The sequence below is a fragment of the Capra hircus genome, chromosome 19 (assembly GCF_001704415.2).
Source record: "Capra hircus breed San Clemente chromosome 19, ASM170441v1, whole genome shotgun sequence".
Taxonomy (NCBI): domain Eukaryota; kingdom Metazoa; phylum Chordata; class Mammalia; order Artiodactyla; family Bovidae; genus Capra; species Capra hircus.
The window spans coordinates 17611286-17637990 of record NC_030826.1 but is presented as its reverse complement, the minus strand read 5'-3'; the positions used below and the strand labels follow the sequence as shown (position 1 = coordinate 17637990).

The window sequence follows — 26705 nt, the reverse complement described above, 5'->3', positions numbered from 1 at the left end:
CTTGGAACATATTTACTTGTGGCAATTTCTTTGCAGAGATAAGCAAATTATAATTTTACTATTGTACAGAATTTTTTGTTTTGTGGAAATGGCTTGTGGCCTAAATTTTTTTTGAGAATCACTGGTTGGCATAGATAACAAGTCAGCACAAATTTTAATGTCTCTGCAGTAATTAAAAATTATACTATATGCATTTTGTCATTCAGAGCTTACAATTTGGGCAGGCAGGCTAATCAATCTGCCCTTGGAAAGATAAGGCAAATCAGCAAATGAATCCCAAATTTAAAAATGCAGTTGCTGGGCTTCCTTGGTGGTTCAGTGGTAAAGAATCCGCCTGCCAATGCAGGAGACATGGGCTCAATCTTCCTGGTCCAGGAAGATCCCACAGGCAGCAGAGCAACTCAGCCCAAGCACCACAACTGTTGGGCTTGTGCTCTAGAGCCCAGGAACCTTAACCATTGAGCCCACATACTCGTATGCCCTCAAGCCCATGCTATGCAAAAAGAAAAGCCACTTTAGTACGAAGCCTTCACAACGCAATGAAGAGAAGCCACTGCTCGCTGCAACTAGAGAAAAATCTGAGCAGCAACACACACCCAGCATAGCCAAAAATAAATAAATACGTAAAATTATTTTAAAAATCTATGTACTCTAAAAAAATAAGTAAATATTAAAAAAATGCAGTTGGTAAGGATGATGTATGAACATGTTCCATATGTTAAGTAATGTGATAAATGTTTTATTACATTATTTAATTCTCAAAGAGCTCTATGAACTAATTTTGCTGATGGGGTTTTTCAGAGAGGTTATGTAGCTTGTCTAATATTGCACAGGTAGCCAAATACTGGAGATGAAATGTAGACTCCAGAGCTCATGCTCTTAACCTTGACATGAGGGAATTCAGGCCACCTGGGGGCAAGAAGTTCTGAGAGTCTTCTTGATGTCAATTATCTCTTAATCAAGAGTGTTTTTACAATATTATATGAAAAAAATTCATATTTAATTTGAGAATTTGAATTTGAATTTGAGAAAATTCAAAAGAAAACTGGATGCAATCTCATCACCAGATGAGGCTCTTGTCTGGAAAAATGTCCCCTTAGTATGGTTAATTATAATCAAATATCTTTTTAAAGTAAAGGTGCTGAATGATGTCTCTTTCCGCCAAATTAAACAAATAGAATCCACGTCCTCTGGAGACCAATCCATGTGACTATGCAGAGGATATAGATGTTTGACCAATGAGTTAAGAACAAGTGCATTCAAAGGTAAGATAAAAGGTTTACTCTGTTATCAAGTCATTAGACTTTTCTGCTCTGCCAGAGCAACTTGGCAGGAAAAGAGGAAGTCTTCCTGGAAGAAACAGGAGACAAGAGTGAAGACAGATACCACTTTGGGTTTAATTTGAGAGACCAAAGATAGATGGATCTGAAGAGTGGGACCAATGCCAACCCATCTTATTTGGCTTCCTGCCCAGGACTGTGTCTAACTCACCCATCAGAGACCAGCCTCTTGTTCCACCCAGTGTTAGTCATTTAACACACCGTATCTTCTACCCAGCAGGCCTGCCCAGTAGCCCTGGGCGTTCCACTGTCCTGAATCTCAGAGAAAGGCTATGTTGCAAGTTCCTTCTTTGATAGGTATGAAAGATGGAGCCTCTTATCTCTTGGGGAAAGTACTTTGTTCAGACTTTCCAGTGTCCCCTTCACAGTTGAGAAGCCATGAAGTTTGTCTTGTGAAGGCAGAACTGCTTCCCAGCATTCCAGAGGAAAATTCCACCAGTGCCTTCTAGATACCAATCTGTTCTCTTGGCTTTATCCAATCTACTTAATATCCAGTCATCAATCTATAATATCCCAACTGTAAATCCATTGCCAACAACTCCATTCTCTGACTTCTATTTTGCTGCAGTGTGGGTCATGGTGTGGCTCAGTCCTCAGGCTCAGAAAGTTGTATACAAGTCACTTCTCTCATGAGTTATTTTATTTATTCAGCATTTGTGTATATTATAGACCATGTTTCAGACATTCTTTGAAGCATTTTCCTATTATATTCACTCATTTAATCTTTGTAACCGTCTCATGAAGTGTTATTTCCATCTGGCAGATGAGGCTTAGAGGAGCTTAAGCAATTTGCCTGACGATGCACAGCTAGGAATTGGTAAAGCTGAGGTTCAGACTTAGGCAGGCAGATTCCAGAGTCCCTGATTTTAATCACTGAGCTATGCTGTTTGCAAGAGAACTTCAGAGTGGCCCCTGATGAATGTCTGTTAACATAGGAGAAGGGCATAAAGCTCAAGGCAAGGCAGGAGGCCAAAGCTTCAGAAGTATAGCTGATTGGGAAATGGGAAGGGATGGTGAAAAGGAAACTTACATTGCTTGAGAGACACATTCTGGCTTGTCAGGCTCTCCACTTCCACTCATTAGGGACTGTTGCTATTCTTTTATAACAAACCATTAGTCCTTGCCAGTGAATAGGCAAGATGAGTTAATGACTGGAGGAAAGAGAGGAGGTGGGAGATGGTAGAGCTGAAGGACCATCAGCAATAGGAGATGGAGGGCAAGCTGCAATTTCACTCACGTCTGACCTTGATGGCACAGGTTCTGGTTCCTTGCTGGATGCAATTCCATGTACCCTCTTGAAAAAAACGATCCAGTGATGTCTGGGTAGTAGGTCTTTTTTTTTCATCCTAGATGACACGGTAGCTCTGAATTGCATTTTGAACGGGTGTTGTAACATTTGTGTGCTGTTCCACATTTGGGTCTAGTGACTCAAAAACTAACAGTGCCTCCTTAAATAAAGTAAAATCCCCCTGCCATTTACTGTGTTGGGACTCTTTTCAGTGTGAATACTTGTTCCCATCTTTGAAAGTTCTCAACTTGAAGGTTCCCATGTAGAGGACTAACTGTACTAAAAATTCTGAGAAATACTTTCCTCTGAAAGAGCAGGCCATCAGGCCTTGTGAAGTTCATCTTATTTGCCTCCATCCTGGAATATGACTTATTACCTCCCAGTGAGCAGAAAGTGTGTCTTTCTTGTCTTCTTCCTTATATCACAGAGTGATTTTTGGAAAGGCCTCCACCCCTATGCTTCTTAGGGATATCATATAAATAAGACAGTGAAATACTGTTGTAAACATAGCAATGAATTTGCCTCAAAACCTACGGATTTCAACTTTTCAGTGAGGTTTATGACAGTAATGACCTCAAGATTACAGAGCAAGTACTGTGAGTCTGGCAAATGCTTGACATATATTATCTTTATTCTTCACAACCATCCAAGGAGGTAGGTACTATTATTATTGACATATTACAGAAGAAGGGGCAGTCTTGGAGAAGTAAAAGAACTTACTCAAGATCATATAACTATCAGGTGATGGGCTCTGGATACAAACCCATGCAGTTTGCCAGCATGGTCTTAACTGCTGCACCAGACCACAAGGCTTCTCTTAGGAGAAAAGAGGGTTGGTATAATGTACACGTCATTTCCTTTAAAAAATTCATTTTCGGGGACTTCGCTGGCCATCCAGTGGTTAAGATTCCACTCTTCCACTGTAGTGGGCATGGGTTTGATCACTGATCCGGGAATTACCAGGAATTATCCTGCATGCCAGCATACCACGGCCAAAAAAACCCAAAAAATCATTTTGTAATATTTAACATGGGAAAAAAAGGAATATTAGGCGTAGTGTTTCTTCATTTATTCTAGATACCTCTATAGCTAACAGCTCCCACTGTATTCCAACCTCTGTTCAAGCATTACACATATAGCAACAAATTCCTCCGGATGGAGAAAGTCAGAAGAAATTAAGGCAATGTTAGACAAATCAGTAAGAGTTTATTATTCAGTGCCACCTACATGCCCAGTACGGTGCTGGGCAAACCTATGTAAAGAGAAGTATCAGAAGACCCTGCCTAAAGTAAACCATACACAGAGAGGAAAAACATTTAGTTTGGTTACAAAGAAATGAAGCTGTTTACACTGAAAGCGTAGAAACTAACCTCATTATTTAGAATCATATTTTATAAACAGCACAGGTAAAAAGCAGCTAGGATGGTGGACTTTTGGTAGTGGAAAGGGGTCGATTCTGGGAGTCAATCAAGCACTTTCCGAGGGCTTTGGCCAGTAAGGTGGGGGAATACTGCTGAAAACCAGGTAAACAGGTCGCTGTTCACCTGGAGCTTATAGTCATTCTGGTGAGAATATTCCCGCCCCGAGTCACACTGCCAAGTTCTAGCTATCTGACCTTGAGGGAGGAACTTCTGCCCCTGTTCTGTAAAAGAAATGGGGTCAAGACTAGCGACTCTGCCACTCAGATTTCAGGTCCAAAGCTTATCCTGACCGGTGTTCCCCGAGGAGGGTGAGTGAGACTCCCGGGCGATGCGCTGCGGCGCACAGCACAGCTGGGGCGCAGCTGCGGGACGGAAAGCGTTCGCGTTGCGAAATCGCTTGTCCCTCGCTGCGCCCCGTCCTCCCCGCCGCCGCGGCGGAGCCGGAGGAGGCGGAGCCGGCGCCTTCCCGGCTCTCGAGCTGGGAAGCTGCTGAGGAGGCGGTGCGGCGGGCCCGGGCGGCCGAGGCTCGGGAGGGGCGGCGCGGGGAGGCTGGCAGGCGGCGCCGGCGGGGCGGGGAGAGCGGCGCGGCGGGCTGGGCGCTCCCGGCTAGAGGAGTCCGCTCCATGCCTGCGGGCCGAGGCCGGCCCCTGCGAGCCGCCGACATGAAGAAAGACGTGCGGATCCTGCTGGTGGGAGAACGTGAGTCCCCGCGCGCCGGGGGGCTGGCCGCGGCCGCCGCAGCCCCTGCCGCCCCGCTGCCCTCCCCTCCGCGCCCCCGGGCCTCCCAGCTCCTCGGCTCTTCTCTTTCGGCTGCGGCCCTCGACCTCTCGCCTCCCCGGGTCCCTCCTGAGACCTCCCTCCCCGGTCCCACCATCGTGTTCCACCCCCGCCCCCCCCCAGCCGCGTCTCCATTAACCCCTGACCGCCCGGCCTCATTCGTCCGAAGGTCCTCGCCTCCTTTCCCACTTGGAATCCTTTCCTCCCGGGCCTCCCCGTTTCCGAGGCCGCCTCCTCTCAAGCCCTCTCGTCTTCCGCGGAGATGCCCCTGTCCCCGCCAGGCAGGTGCTGGAACGGGCAGGCCGACCGGCGGCCAATTGGAATGGCGTGAAGCGCCTCTCCCGGGGAAGCCAGGGGGAGGGCTGCAGGACTGGGCGACTTGTGGGCAAGGTCAGGTGTCTCTGCCTCTTTTTGCTCTCGCGGTCTCGCTCTCTCTAGACATGTAAGACGCGGAGCATTTTTTAAAACGATCTTTGCTCTTTGCATTGGAATCACTGGGTATTTTCCTCAAAAACGTACTCTCAAGTTCAAGTTATGCAGGTGTTCAATGAATGCTTATCTGAGGAGGGTCCGTCTGTTGAGAGAATTATTGTAACCCTGAAGTCTAGTTGCCCTCATCTTTTAAAACATTATTGTAACAGAATACAATAGACTCAGACTTGGTAGTTAATTTTAAAATAACGGGCACACGTGAGACCCAAATAGACCAACATACGTGACCCCCCCCCCCCAACCGTGAGATTCGTAGATTTCACTTTTGAAGATGTAGTGAAGGAAGCATGTCTGTTCACTGACTTGGGGACAGAACAGCAGGGACTGCTTGATATCTGTTGTGCAAGGTACATGACTCAATTGGTAGGACTAAAACAAGAAAGCGGGCTGGGGAGGACTGGGTTGTTTGTTTTGAAGTACATTTGGTAATGCTCTAGTTTTCCCAGGTGCCTCAGTGGTGAAGAATCCACCTGCCAAGTGGAGACACGGGTTCAATCCCTAGGTCAGGAAGATCCCTTGGAGAAGGAAATGGCAACCCACTCCAGTATTCTTGCCTGGGAAATCCCATGGACTGAGGAGCCTAGTAGGCTGTAGTCCATGGGGGTCACAAAGAGTCAGACCCAACAGTGAAAAAACAAGTTAAGGCTCTACCATTGCTTGCTTTGAAACTTTCTTTTCTGAACTGTTCCATTCTAGAGTAGCTCCTCCAGGTCACTGTGATGCTCTCCAAGGAAGAAAACTAACATACTTTTACTCTCTTCTGTAGTGTTCTTTGCTATTCATTGAAATCCTTGTTCACCTGCTGTTGAATCAATAGAAATTTTCCTTTAGAATAAAAATTTAGAAGTAAGCTTGGCCAGACACAGTTTACTTTTTGGTTTGCAGCTGTGATTTTTAGTTTTAATTTAAACCACATATGTATCTCAATCTGTGTTTTGCATGGACTTCCTTGACAAAGTTCAGGAAGATGATTCATGTTGATACATTTGGAGCAAGATAGGGAAAGTAGTGAGTAGATGATGGGCTGAAAAAACTGCTGCTTGAAAGACAATTTTTTTTTTTTTAAAGCAGAAATTCTCTCTTTTGGTTTTAGTATTGAATTTAGCAATTACATGTAATCGTTAGTCTGTAAAGTATCTAAATGGAAACGCTATACATATGTGAGATACATGGTCAACCTTAGGACATTTAAAGTTAAGATGTTAACAGTGTTACTTATGGCAGTGGTTTAGTTGCTAAGTTGTGTCTGACTTTTGCAACCCCATGGACTATAGCCCGCCAGGCTCCTCTATCCATGGGATTTCCCAGGCAAGAATAAAGCCTTCATTTCTGAGGAAGATATTTTTCTCAAAGAAAATAGTACCAAAAGCTTTAGGCCTGATATCATATATACATGATTTTTCCTCCCACATTTAAGAATACTAGAAAGAGTTATACTTATTTGAAATATTTAATTTCAGTTAGTTATATTAAAGGCTTGTACACTGGGGGGAAATGAGTGAAACATTACTTTTTGAGATTTAATGTATCTTGACAGCTGCTTAGCCTAGCTGTAAATGCTAGATAAGTAGTGTGACCAAGACTGTTTTATTTTTTGGCCCCACTGTGCAGCATGTGGGATCTTAGTTCTCTGATCAGGGATCAAACCCATGCTCGCTGCATTGGAAGCATGGTGTGTTAGCCACTGAACCACCAGGGAAGTCCCAGGACTGTTTTAATACTGGTCCAATACACAAATTTATCAGAAATAATAATTCTGTTGTATTTTTAAGATGGTTCAGTTCAGTCATTCAGTTGTGTCCGACTCTGCGACCCCATGGACTGCAGCACGCCAGGCCTCCCTGTCCATCATCAACTCCCAGAGCTTGCTCAATCTCATGTCCATTGAGTCAGTGATTCTGTCCAGCCGTCTCCTCCTCTGTTGTCCCCTTGTCCTCCTGCCTTCAATCTTTCCCAGCATCAGGGTCTTTTCCAATGAGTCAATTCTTCACATCAGGTGGCCACAGTATTGTATTTAAGATGGTTAACTAAGGGAAATAGGAGAAGAAAAGAAAAAGGAACCTTGTCTCTCGTTACTGTTTCTCTGTCACTTGAGTACCTTTTATTGCTGTCAGTGTCAGTCCCTGCACCACGCAGCGGCAGTGTCGTTCACTGAGGCTCCCGAATACTTGTGAGTGGTTTCAGCAGTCCGTTGGCTTAACCTGTACTGTACTCTAGAGGTGAAATGGATCTTTTCTTGGCCCATCCAGAATTTGGATTCTGAGCCAACAAGGTTTTAACACTAACTAGTTGCTTAATGCCTATTGACTGCTTAGATCAGAAAAGCTAGGCTATCTGTAAATATTAAAATGTTTATTTGCAAAGAAAGCCAAAGTATTAAGTATCTTCTTTACCTTAATTACCGAGCATACTGAGTACTATTCAGGCCAAATTAAAAGTCAAATACCATTCTTTAAACAACCTTTAAAAATGCAACCACACAAAGCTTAGTTTTTCAGGTTATAACTTTTCATAATCAATTTCATTGGCCAGAATTTGCATTTAGCTAGATTTGCATTAGTATGTTTAACAAATGTCCTTGTTATAGTATGAGGAATGAGCCTTATTAACCTTTAATCCAAATCATGTATCTACATTAAAAGTACACAGGATAGTCTTAGTTTTAGTGGCCTTGTTTTAAATTAAACTGAGATATATTGGTCTTCTGGTCAAATCAGTTAAGAAAGTGGAACTGTTGTCATCCTTTTAAATAAATCTGGTAGCTCTTTTTTGTCCAACTGCTTAGTTTATCATCAAAACCTCTGCCAAACTAGCTCAAGCTTTGGTTGGCTCTGGCCTAGGCTTTTGTAACATCTCCTTAACTGGTGTCCCTGCTTCTAATTTCGTCCATTCTCCATGTAGCAGACAAGAGTCATCTTTAAAAAATATCTCAGATCCTGTTACCCAGCTTAAAAATTCTCTGATGATTTCTACTTTCACTTAGAATAAAGGCCATCACACTTTTTAAAGCAGGCCTAACGGAGTCTTTCACAATCCGGCCCTTGCTTTGCTCTTGTACTATCTCCTTTAGTTTGCTTTCTCTACAGGGAGTCTCTGACCCAGGCGTTATCCCACCTCCCTTGCATAAGTGTTCACTTTTTGTTGTTGCTGTTGTTGCTTGGGCTGGAAGGTAAGCTTCATAAAGACCGTGGATTTGTCTTGTTTATTGCCATTTCCCCGGGGCCTAGAATAGGCCTGGCACAAAGTAGGCACTCAAATAGTTGTTGAAAGAATGATAGTTTATTTACACTAGTAAATAAACAAGCTAGTTTATTTACACTTCGTTTCCTAAACCACTCCTCTTAGTCATAAAAATGTGATCATTCTCCTTTCTTAAAATCAAATCTGCTCTGGTTATTGTTAGGATTTGAAGGGGCCACATTCATCCAGTCTCTAGTTCCATGTTCTTAGCTTTATTTTGTTGGAGGAGATTCCTGTGTTCTGGCAATGCCATGTCTAGTTCATGAATTGGCTGCCAGGAATTGTAGTCCTTGCCAAAAGAGGTCAGCTTCTCCTTGAACCAGCAGAGGCCATTTAGAGGTTTGAAGGAGTTAGAGAAAGATTCTTTAGGTATAAGAGTTAAAGAGACTTCAGGAATAAGCTAGTATTTATTTTAGAAAAAGACTTTCAGCGATCCTTTTGAAAACCATGTTGCTCTCCATTCTGTTCGTTGTTAGAATGACATTTAAAGATTAAAGTGCTCCAGTTTTAATTATACTGTGTCTGGGTGATAGATACTCAACCCAGTATGGTACCTACTATCATCTGGGTGATTGGCCACAGAAAGTCCTGTCTACTAGTTTGGTGCAAATGTAATTGGGGTTTTGGACAGTGAATTTTAAATGATTATAGCTAGGCTCAACCACATCTTTATTAATCAAAAGAGGAACCATTACAATCAACACATTTTCTGCCTCCTGTGAGATGCTTAAAAAAGAGGTAGCAGGTTGCTGAGAGGTCAGGTGAGTATGGTGGATGAGGCACAATGTCGTAGCCCAGTTCGTTTAGCTTTTAAAGTATTGGGTGAGGAACGTGCAGTCAGGTGTCGTCATGAAGAATTGGACCCTTTCGGTTGACCAGTGCTGGCTGCAGGTGTCGCAGTTTTCGGTGCGTCTCACTGGTTTGCTGAGCCTGCTTCTCCACTGTAATGGTTTTGCATGGATCCAGAAAGCTATAGTGGATCAGATGGGCAGCTGACCACCAAACAGTGACCGTGACCTTTTTTTGGTGCAACTTTGGCTTTGTGGAGTGCTTTGGAGCTGCTGCCTTGGTCCAACCACTGAGCTGGTCATCGCAGGTTGTTATATACAGTCCACTTTTTGTTGCATATCACAGTCTGATTAAGAAATGGTTTGTTGTTGTGTAGAATAAGAGAAGACAACACTTCAAAACGACAATTTTTTTGATTTGTGGTCAGCTCATGGGATACCCTGGAGAAGGCAATGGCAACCCACTCTAGCACTCTTGCCTGGAAAATCCCATGGACAGACGAGCCTGGTGGGCTGCAGTCCATGGGGTCGCTAGGAGTCGGACATGACTGAACGACTTCACTTTGACTTTTCACTTTCATGCATTGGAGAAGGATATGGCAACCCATTCCAGTGTTCTTGCCTGGAGAATCCCAGGGACGGCGGAGCCTGGTGGGCTGCCATCTCTGGGGTCGCACAGAGTCGGACATGACTGAAGCGACTTAGCAGCAGCAGCAGCATGGGATACCCACTTACTGAGTTTTTTTGCCTTTCCAATTTGCTTCAAATGCAGAATGACCATAGATTGGTCCATGTTGAGTTCTTCAGCAGCTTCTCATGTAGTCATAAAAGGATCAGCTTTGATGATATTCTCAATTGGTTATTGTCAACTTCTGATGGCTGGCTACTGAGCTCATCTTCAAGGCTCTCATTTCTTTTGCAAATCTTCTTGAACCACCACTGCGCTCTATGTTCGTTGGCAGCTTCTGGGCCAAATGTGTTGATGTTGTGAGTTGTCTCCGCTGTTTTACGACCCATTTTGAACTTGAATAAGAAAGTCGCTTTTTGTCCAACGTTATTTCCCTAGTGTAAAATAAATAGCAAGTAATTAGTCATTAGCAAAAACTCATAAAGCGAGAAATATGCATTAAAATGGTGTATAACATAACCACATTTAAGAATATATTCCAGTATCAAATGGCAGAATTCTACAGTGCAAAACCACAATTACTTTTGCACCAACCTAATACATAGTCCGTTTTGTTTATAGAGTCTCTTCTATATCCTCCTTATACACGTACTGAGACTTGTTTTCCAGTTGGGCACTAGTGTTGATGGAGTTTGAAGGAGAGGGATAGACCACATCATTTGTCCTTCTGCAGCTGACATTGTCTGCATATGGTCAATGGAGTTTTCTTTTGGAACAGTGCTCAGCTATTTCCCCAAATTTTAAAGTTCTGCAGTTTAAAATACAACTTCATCATCACTCTCCTCCTCCCTTTGTATTCTAATTACAATAACTTAGGAAGAGCCAACAAGGCTTCTTAATAAAGAAGCAGATAAAAATGAGTAGATCCCTTTGCTACTTGAAGCATGGGGTGTTTGTTATCAAGAAGAATTTCCCAAAATGGCTGGTAGGATGGTAATTGGAACCAGAGAATGTTATTTCCGCTTCATGAATATTAAGAATTTGCTGTCATTTGGAACTGGATGTTCAAAAGCTTTGATGAAAAGACAAAGAAATTTTTAGCCTGGATAAATCTAAATAATTTACTCTGCAGTGATGAATTATGCTTCCCATGGATGACCTACTTAGAAGCATGGAGTTTCAGACTGAACTGTAGCATGTTGTGTTGAACTGAATCAGAAGGCCTTCTGTCCTTGGGAATAATTGTGGCCATGCTTGTAATTTTTGTAGATCACTTTAATATTTGTCAGGCAAAATAGAGGAAGTAGAGACCATCAGATGGCTGGCTAACAAAGGATAATTTTTTGTCCTCCATATCAATACTTATATCGTATATAATAAATTTAATTCTAGTTATTGTTATAAAACTGTACTATATAAAATATTTTTAATATATATTGTATTTATATTAAGTATAATTTTTAATTGATACAATAACTAGAGAAGAGCTTGGGATATTGTTCCTTTATGGAAATAATTTTTACTTTTTGGAGTAGTTAAAACTGCTTAGTGCTTACAGTGCTTATACTCATCTGACATTGTCATAGGGACTTTGTGTTTTTTTGGCCTTGACCAGGGATTGAACCAGCACCCTTAGCAGTGAAAGCATGGAGTCCTAACCACTGGACCCCCCAGGGAATTCCCATAAGGGACTTTTTTGATCATAGGCTTGTTAAATAGCTTTAAATTTCTAATAATCTAAAACATTTTTCCTTATCTTCAAGGCATTCATTTATTTCTCAATTAAAATTAGCTTGAAAGTGGCCTGTTTTAACTTTAAACCTGCTGCTTTATTATTTCTTTGATAGTCTTACTCAAGGTTAGGTGGGTAGACCTTAAGAGAAGCAAAACAGCCCTAGTTTAGATTCTCCAAAGCATTTTGAAACTAAATCATATCTGTGTAACCCTTTATTAGTTACAGCAGCTATCATCTCACTGCTCCTCCAAATGGAAACCCCAAATGATACTAGTGAAAACATGCCTGCTTATTTCCTTCCCAATTCACTGTACTGTCTCTCTCACTCTCTCTTGCTATTATTTTGAACTTCTTTTAAAAAAGGAAATCACTCTTGGATTTTTATGTGGAAGAGATTCATGTTCTTTGATTTTTTTTTTAAGGTCTTTTATTAGACAATTACTTCAGAAACTAGATAGGATTTTTTTTACTCTAGTGAGTGCTACACTGCCTCGGATTCCTCAACAGATGAGGCAGAATATGAATGAGTAAAGAGAATATCACAGTCTGAAAGATAGTATCGATACAAATTTATGCCTACTTTTTGGTCCCGGAAATTTATTCCTACTTGTTGGTACCGCTCTCCTAAGTCTGTGTGACCAAGCATAAGTAAAGTTTTAAAATTGCTGCTGTCTTTCCAAGGCCTCCTCTCCCCCAAGCTGTTCCTTTCCTGCCTCTGAGGCCTGCCCTGTTGGAACAGACATGGTGGCAGGTCTGTGCTTTTGCAGGAGTTGCTGCAGAGAGCCAGAACTGCCCCGAAGAGCTGAGCTGTGAAAAATTCTGATTTTCTTCAAAATAGTGATCTTTCTCCTCTGAAAATATCACTGGAGGTACAAAGGGTCCTTGGGGAAAGCAGAAAGGGACTAAGACTAAAAAGGGGTTGTTCTAAGAAGAGCGATAAGGATGGATGCACTTTAAAGGGTATGGTTAAGGGGAGCTTTAAAGGTAGCGTGGAACACCTGTTGAAGACCTGCTTTTGCTAAGGGAACCCGAGTGACGGTGATAAAGGAGAAATAAGCCCTTAGCTGTTTTAGAAACTACTAGGCATTTTGATATTGTTAATCGACATAATTTTGAACACTTTGTTTAACATTTTGAGTTGAGGATTCAAGGGTAGGTTTCTTCTGAAACTGGTGAGGGCCTTAGAATGGTAGGATACAAATAAAATTTTTTAAAGATAATGAGTTGGCCAAAAAAGTTGATTTGGGTTTTTCTGTACAATCTCATGGGAAAATCCAAATGAACTTTTTGGCCAACCCAGTAATTCTAAAAAGAGGATTATGAGAAGAATCAAGACATTAAAGTAGGCAGACTTCTCAAGACCCAAGAGTGGGACTTGTTTTCGTGACCAAGGAGTGTCTGAGTTATTAAGGATCTGATTCATTTTTTTTTCGCATTCCTAACATAGTAGATCAAGGATAACATTATAGACCTGTACAGCTGACGTTTGAACAGTGCGGGTTGGAACTGCACAGATCCACTTATCTGAGGATCTTTTTCAATAGTAAATACTACAGCACTCCACAGTCCACAGCTGGTTGAATCCAGGGATGAGGATACAGAAGAACTGCTGATACAGAAGGTCGACTCTAAGTTATACCAGGATTTTCAGCTGTGCTTGTGCCAGCGTCCCTTACCCTCGGTTGTTCAAGGGTCAGCTGTCTGTGATACCCAGGAGAGTTCTTCAGAATGGAAGAGTTTCTGGGGACCTCTGTGCTGGCGGTAGTTGTTGGGTTTAGGAGACCAGGGAAAAAGCAGGCATCTCTCTTGGGGCCAGAGAGGGCCCGAAGTTCAAAGGTCACAGGTATTGTATAGGCATTGGATCTTCTAAAAGGTTTGGTAAATGTCTGGGGTGAGAAGAGGGTAGCTTGGCTCATTTTAAGATAACCTTTTGTTGTTGTTTAGTTGCTAAGTTGTGTCCAGTTGACCTTTGAACAATACAGGGGTTAGGGTCACCGACCCTCTGTGCAGTTGAAAATCTGCATGTAACCAGCCCTCTGTTTACTGGGTTCCTCTGAGTCTGTGATTTCACATCGCAAATCTGAAGATTGCGTAGTACTGCGGTATTTGCTATTGAAAAAAAGTCTATCAAGGTGGACCGCACAGTCCATACCTGTGTTGTCCAAGGGTCAGCTTGATTTTACCTCCACTGTGAATAATCATGTGGAATTAGGTTGGAGACTATAAACATGGAGATGAGCAGTAACTTGAGCTGGCTGAAGGTTTGGAGTTGCTGGAACCCTAAACAAGGTCGTGATGGAAGGAGTCATTTAAGTTATGAAATGCTGAATGTAAGCCATCAAGTACTAGAAATTCCTGGACCCCATATTGGCTCCATGAGTCCCTCTGTGTTCTTACAGATAGATGAAAGTTTTGGTCAGATCACTGTCCCATACACAGAACAGATAACATGCAGTTTGGGGATCTGTCTGCCATTTTGAGGATACTGCAGGATAAATTACCATTAATGTAACGTGCACTTTTGTCTGTTATAGGCCTGTTTTCAAGCTGTGCTACATGCTGGTTTAGATAAATCATAAATATAAACATTAATAGCATCTAATCCATTTTTTTTAACTGATGGGAAAATGGTGGCCCAGAGAGAGTCAGTGACAACTCAGGGTCATGCTATTAATGGCAAAACCGGTTCCAAAATCCTGCTCCAGTGCCTGCTTAACTCCTTTAATTCAAACTCCTCCTCAACACAACTACCACTGTTTTGCGTATTTAATGTGTGCCAGGTATTGTCCCAAGCATTATGTATCTGTCATCTTAATCTTTTTACCACTTCTGTAAAGCTCTTCAGTATTATATTTTATAGATGAACGAAGTGAGGCTTCGTGGCTCGCCTGAGGAAATACAGCTTATAAGCGCTGACACCGAGATTGCAGTCCAATTCTGTCTCATTCCACAGCCTATATTCTTTTTTTCTTTTTTTGGTGAAATGTTTGTATAAAATGTAAAAAGATTCATCTAACAAATACCCATCACCTGGCTTAATAAATAAAACATTACCAATCAGTTGAAGCTCCCTCCTCATTGTATTTCCCTCCCTTTCCCTCAAAGGTAACCAACCACTTTCTTGAAATTCAAAGATGTGCTCTTAGCCACTATGCTCCATTTTACTAAGTGCATTTCCTAGGAGCTACAGATTGACTACTGAGCAAGGAAAACATGTCCCCTGCCTTGTGGAGTTTCCTGTGGGTGATCATGAAATACTTGTTTCTTAGTCTTTCAGGAGATACTCATTAGCTGGTAGGACACATCAGGTTTTTGCCAAGGAGGTCTAGGAGATCCTTCAGGAGACCACGGGTGATGTGCTGGAAGGTTGCTTAGATATCTTTACTGATTTTTTTTTTTTTTTTCCTTCTAGGGAGCTGCTTTTATGAGCTTTTTGATTTCCTGCTATATTTAGAGAGACTTCTGGGAGGAGAAAATATTCACTTTTCTTCCTGCTCTTCCTTATTTCCCCTTCCCTTTTTAAAACAGAATGATTGAACATAGCACTCGATCCATACTTATTTTATGGCAGTTTTATCTGTTGTTTTATACATTTCCCATATTATCCCCCAGAGTATCTAAGACTAAACTTTCTTAGAAGACAACTAGGTAAATACTTATCAAATAAACTGGTTAGGAGTCTGCAGAAGAAAGATGGGTCATTAGAAGCATAATACTCCGTGTTCTTCTAGTGTTTTTCCTAGTTTGCTTCGGGCAGGGCACAGCTATGTCTGAGTGGAACTTGTACTCTTGGATAGAAATTCTGTTAACAGTGTTTCTCAGTTTTTTGAGCCATCCTTTCTTTTTAGAAATGCAAAACCATCATGCTGTCTACAGTCTGACAATTTTCTGAAACTACCTGGGTGTCCTTCAGTTGAATTCAATTTTGACACTAACTACCCTGGATTAGCCTCAGATCCTACAAATTAAGGGGCAAGATCCCCAGCAAGATCACCTTTACTTTTTAGTTTCTATCTGCCAGTGGGGTCCCCAGACTATCCGCACTTCTTTCTGGCTGACTACAATTAGGGGCTTTGCACAACCCCTTGGGTTTAGTAATTCACTAGAATGACTCACAGAACTCAGGAGAGCACAGTGCTTAAGATTACACAGACGAACAGCCATATGAAGAGGTACCTGGGGGAAGGTCCGGAAGGGTCCTAAGCTCAGGAACTGCTGTTCCTGTGGAGTCAGGGTGTGCCACCTTTATGGTCCACCCATGTGTTCACCAGCCAGGAAGATCCCCAGAGCTTTGATATGTCCAGAGTTTTCATATAGGGCTTCATTAGGTAGCCCCTTCATTGAACTCAGTCTCTAGCACCCCAGCCCCACTTCCCCAGGGGTTTTGGGGTGGGGCTGAAGGTTCCAACCCCCTCATCACATGGTTATTTTTCTGGCAGCTGACCCCTATGCTGAAAGCTGTCTAGGCCCTCCCTTCCCCTTTAATAAGTCACCTCATTAGGCTAAATTGAAGCATGGTTGAAAGAGACTATAACAAAGGACACTGGTTTCACTCAGGAAATTCCAAGGGCTTTTGAAGCTGTGCCAGGAACTAGGCGTAAAGACCAGATGTATTCTTTATTGTACACATCCTCCTTTGCTAGTTGTGATTTGGGGATTTTGCTGGTGGGCCAGTGGTTAAGAACCGCCTGCCAGTTCAGGAGACACGGGTTCGACCCCTTGTCTGGGGAGATTCCACATGTTGTGGGGCAGCTAAGCCCGTGCACCGCAATTAGTGAGCCCGTGCTCTGGAACCTGGGAGCCACAGCTGCTGAAACCCTAGAGCCTGCCCTCCACCACAGGAGAAGCCACTGCAAAGAAGTCCAATGCAGAAAGAAGACCCAATGCAGCCGAAAATAAGTGGATTAGAACTAGCTATAATTTCAACATTAGTTATTTGTTTTACTAAAAGCAGAGTAACTTTAGAATTGTTTTTGAATGCGTCAGCAGTTTCCTGCTATTCACAGCTCTTCAGTTACTCTTAAGAAAAGCTGTGAATGGGAGAGTTCCAGGAGCTCCCAAGGGTAGGCCCGATTTCCAGAACAGCAGTGCTGAAGCTGCAGCAATACCACTGTGTTCGGGGCAAGGTGAGATCAAGTTATGTACCTCAGTCTAGTTGAAGTGCTACAAGTTCTTCTCTCCTCTGCAGTGTGAAATTAGAAAATTGCATTCAGTGTTTTCAAATATCTGGTTATTGTGTTATTCAGACTCATAGATGTTAAGTGTGTATTAATACTTTCTATTCATAACAGTGTATGAAATGGCTTAGGAGTAGTTCAGAGGAGGAGGAAGGCTTCAGTAGCCCCAGGATGTCAGATCCCACAAATTGTGAGGTAGAATTTGAGGTGTCCTTCAGTTAAGTTGCTCTGTCGTGTCCGACTCTGCGACCCCATGGGTGCAGCACACCAGGCCTCCCTGTCCATCACCCACTCCCAGGGTTTACCCAAACTCATGTCCGTCGAGTCGGTGATACCATCCAGCCATCTCATCCTCTGTCGTCCCCTTCTCCCACCTTCAACCTTTCCCAGCATCAGGGCCTTTTCAAATGAGTGAGCTCTTAGTATCATGTGGCCAAAGTATTGGAATTTCAGCTTCAGCATCAGTCCCTCCAATGAACACTAAGGACTGATCTCCTTCAGGATGGACTGGTTGGATGTCATTGCAGTCCAGGGGACTCTCAAGAGTCTTCTCCAACACCACAGTTCAAAAGCATCACTTCTTTGGCACTCAGCTTTCTTCACAGTCCAAATCTCACATCCATACATGACCACTGGAAAAACCATAGTCTTGGCTAGATGGACTTTTGTTGACAAAGTAATGTCTCTGCATTTTAATATGCTGTCTAGGTGGGTCATAACTTTCCTTCCAAAGAGTAAGCGTCTTTTAATTTCATGGCTGCAGTCACCATCTGCAGTGATTTTGGAGCCCCAAAAATAAAGTCTGACACTGTTTCCCCAATTTCCCATGAAGTGATGGGACCGGATGCCCTGATATTCGTTTTCTGAATGTTGAGCTTTAAGCCAACTTTTTCATTCTCCTCTTTCACTTTCATCAAGAGGCTCTTAAGTTCTTCTTTGCTTTCTGCCATAAGGGTGGTGTCATCTGCATATCTGAGGATATTGATATTTCTCCCAGCAATCTTGATTCCAGTGTGTGCTTCTTCCAGCCCAGCGTTTCTCATGATGTACTCTGCATATAAGTCAAATAAGCAGGGTGACAATATACAGCCTTGATGTACTCTTTTTCCTATTTGGAACCAGTCTGTTGTTCCATGTCCAGTTCTAACTGTTGCTTCCTGACCTGCATACAGATTTCTCAAGAGGCAGGTCAGGTGGTCTGGTATTCCCATCTCTTTCAGAATTTTCCAGAGTTTATTGTGATCCACACAGTCAAAGGCTTTGGCATAGTCAATAAAGCAGAAATAGATGTTTTTCTGGAATTCTCTTGCTTTTGTGATGATCCAGCGGATGTTGGCAATTTGATCTCTGGTTCCTCTGCCTTTTGTAAAACCAGCTTGAACATCAAGAAGTTCATGGTTCACTTATTGTTGAAGCCTGGCTTGGAGAATTTTGAGCATTTCTTTACTAGCATGTGAGATGAGTGCAATTGTGCAGTAGTTTGAGCATTCTTTGGCATTGCCTTTCTTAGGGATTGGAATGACAACTGACCCTTTCCACTATAGTTTGGCCCCAGGTAAATAGCAGGGAGGGAACACAGCTCCAACCATCAACAGAAAATTGGATTAAAGATTTACTGAGCATGGCCCCACCCATCAGAACAAGACCCAGTTTCCCCCTCAGTAGGTCTCTCCCATCAGGAAGCTTCCATAAGCCTCTTACCCTTCTCCATCAGAGGGCAGACAGACTGAAAACCACAATCACAGAAAACTAACCAATCTAATCACATGGACCACAGCTTTGCCTAACTCAGTAAAACTATGAGCCATGCCGTGTAGGACCACCCATGATGGACTGGTCATGGTGGAGAGTTCTGACAAAACGTTCTTCTCCACTGGAGTTCTTTGCCCCTGGAGAAGGGAATGGCACACCGCTTCAGTATTCTTGCCTTGAGAACCCCATGAAGAGTATGAAAAGGCAAAAAGATAGGACACTGAAAGATGAACTCCCCAGGTCGGTAGGTGCTACTGGAGATCAGTGGCAAAACAGCTCCAGAAAGAATGAAGAGAGGAAGCTGTCCTTTAGAGATGGTGAATGTTTGGAAAAGTAGACCAGAGAAGGGGGATGGTATTTTTAGATGAAGAAAACCATGTGAGTGGGGCCAGGATTTGTCATGGCTTGTTTGGGCTTACACAAACAGAATGGCCTTATTGGAGTAAATCATGTATGAGGACTAGCAAGAAAGAAAGATAGATGATCTGGGTTAAATTATGTATGATTTTCAAAGGCCAGTAGAATAGCGACACTTTGATGAGGTAGGTAATTGAGAGTCAGGGATGGCTTTTGATCAGGTGAGTTAGGAAATGTAAAGAATGTGTAAGAAGGATGGACTGCATTTGTATTACTGATGCATTAATGAGAGGAGAGACTGGGGAAGGGGGTGGAAAGTTGTGAACTAGGAAGTGTTTTGGTAAAAGTGCTATATTTAGGGGGAAACTGGGAACAGAGAGGAAGGAATGAGTATTAATGTCAGAGGAAGTTTGACAGAACTTGAATGATCAGTAGAAAGGGTTAGGCAAAGATGGTTACGCTTTCTTTTTTAGCTTTTTATCCTGATGTGTAGAAAGAGCATTCCTTATTGGTGAAAAATATCATAAATCCATTGGAATATAATCTCCAAGAATATAAAAGTAGGGAAAATGTAATTCCTTGATCAGTAGTATCCCTCTGACTTGGAATAGTGCCTCTAGTGTATAAGTGCTCAAGAAATGCGTAGAAGGGATGCAGGAATGCATTTAACAAGTTAAAACTGAAGTAAATTTCAGTTGCCATCTGTAAATTTAGAATGTGATAGTTTTTACCTCCAAAGTGACTTTTGTTTTTTAAGAAGGAAAGTTAAAACCTTTATTGAGAGACAGTGATAGGTCAGGTGCTCTGCCTAAGCACTTTCACATATATGATGTTGTTGAATTCTTACTGGAACCTTGAAGAGATGGTATTGTTATCTCCCCGAAAGTGTTGACTTTTTCTAGTCCCCCAAATTATACATATTTATAAAATCATATTGTACATGGTGAAGATGATACGTGTTTGAGACTTGCTTCAAAATAATTCATGGGAAAGGACAAGAGAGAATATGGAGAGGAGATGAGGTTGGGTGATGGGTTCACACACGAGATTACACTGTTGTCACTATTTCTGAAATGCTTCCATTTTTTAATAATAAAAGGAAAGAAGAAAATATTGTTCATGGTGATATATACTGGCCTAACTGCCATTTTTTTAAATAAAATGAAATAATTTGAGCCTCCAGATAATGACTGTAATGGATTACAACCCATAGAATAATATAATAATCCATGAGACCACACTCATAAGAAACAGAAGGGAAAGTTTTTTCTTACAGGAGAATGCAGAGTAATATAGGAGAATAGATAGAAATAAAAAATCACCATCTAGCAGCCACGATAGCAATACTTCACAAAAGGATTTTAGTTGTTTTAGGCAAGAAGCTTGAATGGCTGCTAAACCTAATAGCCAAAAGTTTGATGCGAACCAGAAAATTTACGAAGTCTCAAAGTACCTCCTCATAAGATATTTTTTAATTAGAAAAAAATAACTTTACTGGAGAAACCTAACACCACCTCCTCCAAGTGATGACAGTGAACATCACAGTAGTGGGATAAACTGACATTACCTCCTTTCTGCTATGGCACACTGAGAGGACACAGGAACACTTCTCTCATATTCTGCCAAAAAAGCAGAGCCTGAAATCAGTCGTGGGATAACACCATACAGACCCAGCTGAGAGAGAGATTACAGAATACATGACTTGTAGTCCTCAGAAATGTGAGGGTCATGAAAGATAAAGATGGAGGAAAGCTTCCAGATTAAAGGACGCTAAAGAGGTATGACAGCCAAATGGAACATTTGATTCTGGACAGAAGAGATTTTTCTTTTCTATAACAGATAATAGTGAGACATGAATAAGGTTTATAGATTACATAATAGCACTCTGCGGTGTTAATTTCCTGATCTTGACATAACTTTATTTAACTGTGGTTATGTAAGAGAGTGATACTCTTTCTAGGAAATACATACTAGAATGCTTCAGGGTAAAGGGGCATCATGTTTATGATTTACTCAAATTTTTTTTTTTTAATTATATATATATCAGTTGGTAAAGTAATTTGCCTGCAGTGCAGGAGACCCGGGTTCGATCCCTGGGTTGGGAAGATCCCCTGGAGAAGGAAATGGCAACCCACTCCAGTATTCTTGCCTGGAGAATCTCATGGACAGGGGAACCTGGTGGATTGCAGTCCATGGGGTTGCAAAGAGTCGGGCACGACTGAGCGACTCACACACACATATAGAATAATAATGCAAATATGGTTAAATGCTAACATGTGGGGAATTTGGTTAAAGGATAGACTTGAGTCCTTTGAATTATTTTTGCAATTTTTCAGTACATCTGGAATTTTCTAAAAATAAAAAGATCCAGAGCTGCTGGATTAGTCACCAGTGAATCAGTGAATTATTTTAGTTATCTTATGTAGTATTTGTGTATGTGGTGCTCACTGACTTCTGCATTTTCTGTATTACTGACGTGTTAAAATGGGTTATTCTCCTAGGTCTGTTATTAGTCTTCTAGTGAGACCATGAGAAAATCACTGTGGCTGGGTCCCAGGCTCTTCATCTGAAATTTCTGTGGGGAGCTGGATAAGTTGACTTCAGTACCTGGCTCCTAGCAGTTTTCTGATGATGGGCTCCAGATTCTCTGACTCAGGGAAATGTTACCTTATTGTCAGCCCCTTGAAGAAGGTGGCCCAAGCCTTCTCACACGTGTACATTGAAAGGATGGAAGAGTCAGAGGCAGAGGATGCCTGTTAAGCATCTGGACTGCCCTCTATCAGCTGCAGCCGCTTGTCTGCAGCATGCCCTCTGAGTTGTTTTGACCAGTACTCTCTCATTATTTTTCCACAGACTTGACTTGTAGTTTTAGTCACACTTTCTTTTAGTCACTTACTTAGCAAAGGAATGTGACTTTCCTTGACTTTAACATTTTCCGGCTCTTTTATATTTAGACTTTTGAAAACTATAGTTTGCTATCACAGCAGAGATCAACAGGCAGGTGGACTGTTTTCCTCTAGAATCACGAAAAGATTTTAGTTGATAAGCATTTGAATGTCTAATAATAGTAATCATATGGTCAGAAAATGATGGGAATGAAAGTCAAGTTTCAGAAAGAAAATTAAGAATTTAAGTTTGTACATAAAAAAAACTGCTAGCTTAGAAAATGTAACAGAAGTTTCTTTGCTCTTACTAACCCTTTAAATATGATACCTTAAAAAAGAAAGGATGTAAAGATATGAAGAAATAGACACTCTGATCTTCTATTGTTAAGGATGTAAATTATTCTTTTTTGGCAATAATATAACAATGTCTATTAAAAACAAAAAGATCATGTGTGCTAACTTGAGTTCCACTTCTAGGAATTTATCCTGTAGAGATTAACATTTCAGCACCGTTCATCATTAGGAGATTATATTAATAAATTATGACATATCACACACTGGATTCTTATACACTTATCAAAAAATAATGTAGGAAGCTTTTTAAATGTTAATATAAAATGCATTTATTATTACTGCTTTTAAAAATTGTGATAAAATATACAAAAAACATAACATTTTTGACCTTTAGTAAATATTCTGTTCAAGGGCGTTAAATATGTTTGCAATGTTGTGTAACCATCACCACTTTCTACATTTAAAGCAACTTCTTCATTACCAGCAAAAACTCTGTATTTATTAAGTGATAACTTTCTCTTTCCTCTTCCGGGAGATTTCTAAAGATTGTCATGGAATACTGCCCCAATACATAATTAAGTGATAAAAATTGTAAAATAGTATAAATGCTCTCATCTACTGTGGTAAATTATTGTAATATGTTAATACGAGTGTGGGAAGATCTGGGAGACTACACATATTAAAGAGTTTATGGGGGATACTATGGGAGATGTTTACATTTATAGTATATATTCTAGTAATTTATTTATTTTAAACGGTGAAGCTGTGTAACTTTTCTAGGCAGAAAAAAAAAGATGTACTGAAAATTGGTAATTTAGATGCCTCTGATCCTCTGATTTTAGGTAACAAATAACAGTACTTCGCTGTGTGGTTGCTAAATTTGAGCTTTCTAGAATCTGAATACTTTATTAAAGTAATCCTTTTTCCTTTTCACAGCTAGAGTTGGGAAGACGTCACTGATTATGTCTCTAGTCAGTGAAGAATTCCCAGAAGAGGTAGGCATTGTGATTTCTTTCCTACATTTAAAATTTTTATCAAAATTGAGTTAAATGAAATACATTTGAGGTTTTTTTTTGGCGTGTGTTTCCTTTCTGATAGTTAATGACTTTTAGAAAGGCTCATGTTAGTTTTTACAAGACATCTCTGAAATATAGGAGAGACAGCCAAACCAGCTCTGGGTTCACATAAGGCCTTTGTGTTTCTTACTTTTGACCTTGGCTGGGACATTTGTCATCTCTCTGCCTTAGCTGTCTCATCTGTAAAATGGGAGCTGAAAGGGATATTAGGGATCATCTAGGCTATGTAATTCTTTCTTAAAAATAAAATGTTTTTATAAGCCCCAAACATAGAACAGATGAGTATTCCTTTAGTTGAAGTAAGGATGAAATGTCTGGCTCCGCACCTGCCTTCTGTCTGACTCCCCCCAGTCTTTGAGACATCATTAGAGCCACTAGGATTCTGATACCCGTGTTTGAAAATGTCAGTTATTATCTACCTACATCATTTTACAAATAAAAAATCTAATCCATTCCACCTTTGCCCACCTAGAATTGTTGTGGGTCTCAAATGAGATAAACTTACTAAAATACCAGCAAAAGCATGGTGGTTTTGTTATTGCTGGCAATGTATTTATTTACATGTTGGAAGATCCAGTATGATGAACAGTTGCCTAAAGCATTATGTAAAGATATTGTTATGAGGAATGGGATCAATGTAAATGAGATAAAGATTATTTCTTTTTATTTTCTTTCTTCATGTGATAGGTATTACTGGAGCCATGGTTTGCATTTATGATTTATTTACTCGTATAATTAGGAATATCTGTGCAATTTCATTGTTGAGAGAGCAATTTAATGTATTATGTAGTATTTATTTCATTTAATTACAATTGTCATGTGACCATTGTTTCTTTGTTTTTTTTTTTCTCTTAAATAAGATAGTTAAACCATAATTTGTAAAGTGGAGTGTATTTTCATATGTGGTTTGTGAAATCAGCAACATTAATTATAATCACTTAGAGTATAATGCATAAAAGATTTTTGTGATATTTTAACTTAGTTTAAAACTGTTATTTATCATAGTCCTTTTGGGTGTGGATAAAGAGTTTTTTAAATAATGGAGTTATTATGCTTAAAGTTTATATAGCCAAACAGTTATCTTCTAGAAGAGATAAATTTTGATAATTTATTTGCAGATTTCTTTTTTTTGGCTGCGCCGAGTGCCATGCAGAATCTTAGTTCCCTGACCGGGGATGAAACCCATAACTCCTGCATTGGGAGTGCAGAATCTTTTTTTTTTTTTTTCAGTTCATTAACTTTATTGGACAATCAGCAGTTAGTTCTCATCCACATTAAGTGTCTAGATTTTTGAAAGTTGTGACAGGCACGTAGGTAGCCCAAGTGTAGAGCTCGTTTGGTGAGTCTCATCTTAATTTTGTTTTCTGGACAGCTGCATACCAGTATGGGACATTCCTTATTCCTTTGGCCCAGACAGCTCTGTTGAGCCGTGTCAGTGCGAACCTCTGGGGTTCCCATCTCCTTCATGGCCAGTTTCCGGATTTCTTTGAGTGCCTGAGGGGGCACACTTCTTGAAACCCACTCCGTGGATATACTTGTGAATGCTGATAGTGTATTTTCCTGGTCACCACCTCACTGATGGTGGATCAGCCCTTCTTCTAGCTGTCTTTGTGTGGGTGCCGTCCTGCTAGATCGTAGTTGGAAAGGACAGGAGCATGGAATCTTAACCACTGAACTGCTAGGGCAGTCCCTTGAGGATAGGTCTTCACTTGCAGAATATCTTAAGGGTTCAACAAAATAGAATGAAACTACATTTTAGAAATCTAATTCTGAAACACTAAATTAATTTAAGTATTGTTTGGGGAGCTGAAGTGTCCTTAATATGTCCTGTGCCCACACAGGTATAAATGTGCTTTTATTTTATTTTTTTAGTGTTTTACCATATATTAGTATGTATTTGCATCTATGGTAAAGCACAAAAATAAACATTTAAAATTATAATAAATACCTGTAAAGGTAAGCATGGGTGAAAGGGCTAATTATACATGAATTTACATAATCTACTAAAAAGTTTGATTGCTGATATTCAAAGGTTTTTCCTTCTTTTATATTTGCAAATGAAGGTTCCTCCTCGGGCAGAAGAAATCACCATTCCAGCTGATGTTACCCCTGAGAGAGTTCCAACGCACATTGTAGATTACTCAGGTAGTACATGTCTTCTTGCAGGTGAAGCTGTAGAGTTAATTTAAAAGTCCTTAGAAAGATACTAAGTGTTAAAAATGTTTTAGGAGGGTGTCTCTTTTTCTCGCAGTAAGTGATTATTTACTCTTCTTGTCTCAACCCACACCCCACAAAAAGCCTCCACCGAGCAGTTCTCTGTCCCTAATTTACTAAGTTGGGTTCCATGATAATGAAAGGGAAATGGGGATGGCAAATGACCAGATAAATCATAACCCTCCTTGAATTAGCATATTTGCAGAGTTCTGTTATTTTGTTACCAGGCATTCAGGCATGGTGATGTAGAAAGAGTTCTCATGTGAAAATTTGTTGAGTTCCAAGTTTGTTTTTAATTTGTCAGAGTTTTTCCTAAAAAAAAAAAAAAGTTGAAACAGGTTTGCTTACATTAAATGATAATGGAAGCACGTCTGTATTGTTTTTAATAATGTAGAGTTTTTCTGCACAATGCTACTTACTTTTTAATCATTAAGTTGTTTTGCTTTGTTCTGGAACTTCTTTTGGAAAGGAAGGGTCAGTTGTAACGTGTATCACTGATGCGGGCTGTTGATAATGGGGGAAACTATATGAAATCAGGAGGTATATGGGAAATCTCTGCCTTCTACTCAGTTTTGCTGTGAACCTAAAACTGCTCTGAAAAATGAAATCTATTTTTAAAAATGTGTATAACCACATTGGTAATACTTTGTTTTGCTGAGCTGGTATCCTATCCATTCTAAAAATGAAACACTAGAACTGTACAATCTAATACATGTGATTGTTGAACACTTAAAATGTGTCTAGTCCAAATTGAAATGTGCTCTAAGTGTAAAATATAAGTGGACTTAGAAGACAGTATGAAATAAAGAAAGTACAGGATCTCATAATTTTTCTGTTGATTACATGTTGAAATTTTGGTATTTATGATACTTTGGGTTAACTTAAAAAGTCATTTTACCTGTTTCTTTTTATTTTCTAGTAGGTGACTACTAGAAACTTTAAAATTCCATATATGGTTTATATCACATTTCTGTTGGACGGTACTGAACTAGAAGCTGAGGGGGGTTGGATGCTCCCTGCTACAGTCAGTGTCATAACTAGCTCTTTGTATAGAATTATTCTTTTTCAGTGTGTGTAGCTACATGTTTAGATTGACTTCAGTATTACAGTTGAAGCTTTAACCGCTTGATTATTCAGCTTAGAGAAGATATTTGAAATATGGCCAGTTATTTAGCATCAATTGAGATACCATTGTACTCATTTGTAACATTAGTTTGTATGTCAGAAATAACTTTTTGAGG

General features: G+C 40.6%; 1 protein-coding gene across 7 annotated transcripts in view; it reads left to right on the top strand.

The window, feature by feature from the left end:
• Positions 4533 to 26705, top strand: part of RHOT1 (ras homolog family member T1) — a 62699-nt gene continuing 40526 nt past the window's right edge. For all 7 annotated transcript variants that reach the window (XM_018064255.1, XM_018064251.1, XM_018064249.1 and 4 more), the window contains exons 1-3: positions 4533 to 4748; positions 23111 to 23169; positions 25314 to 25395. In XM_018064255.1, the coding sequence (XP_017919744.1) occupies positions 4673 to 4748; positions 23111 to 23169; positions 25314 to 25395 (217 nt within the window). In that variant the 5' untranslated portion in view covers positions 4533 to 4672. The remainder of the gene's footprint in view (positions 4749 to 23110; positions 23170 to 25313; positions 25396 to 26705) is intronic.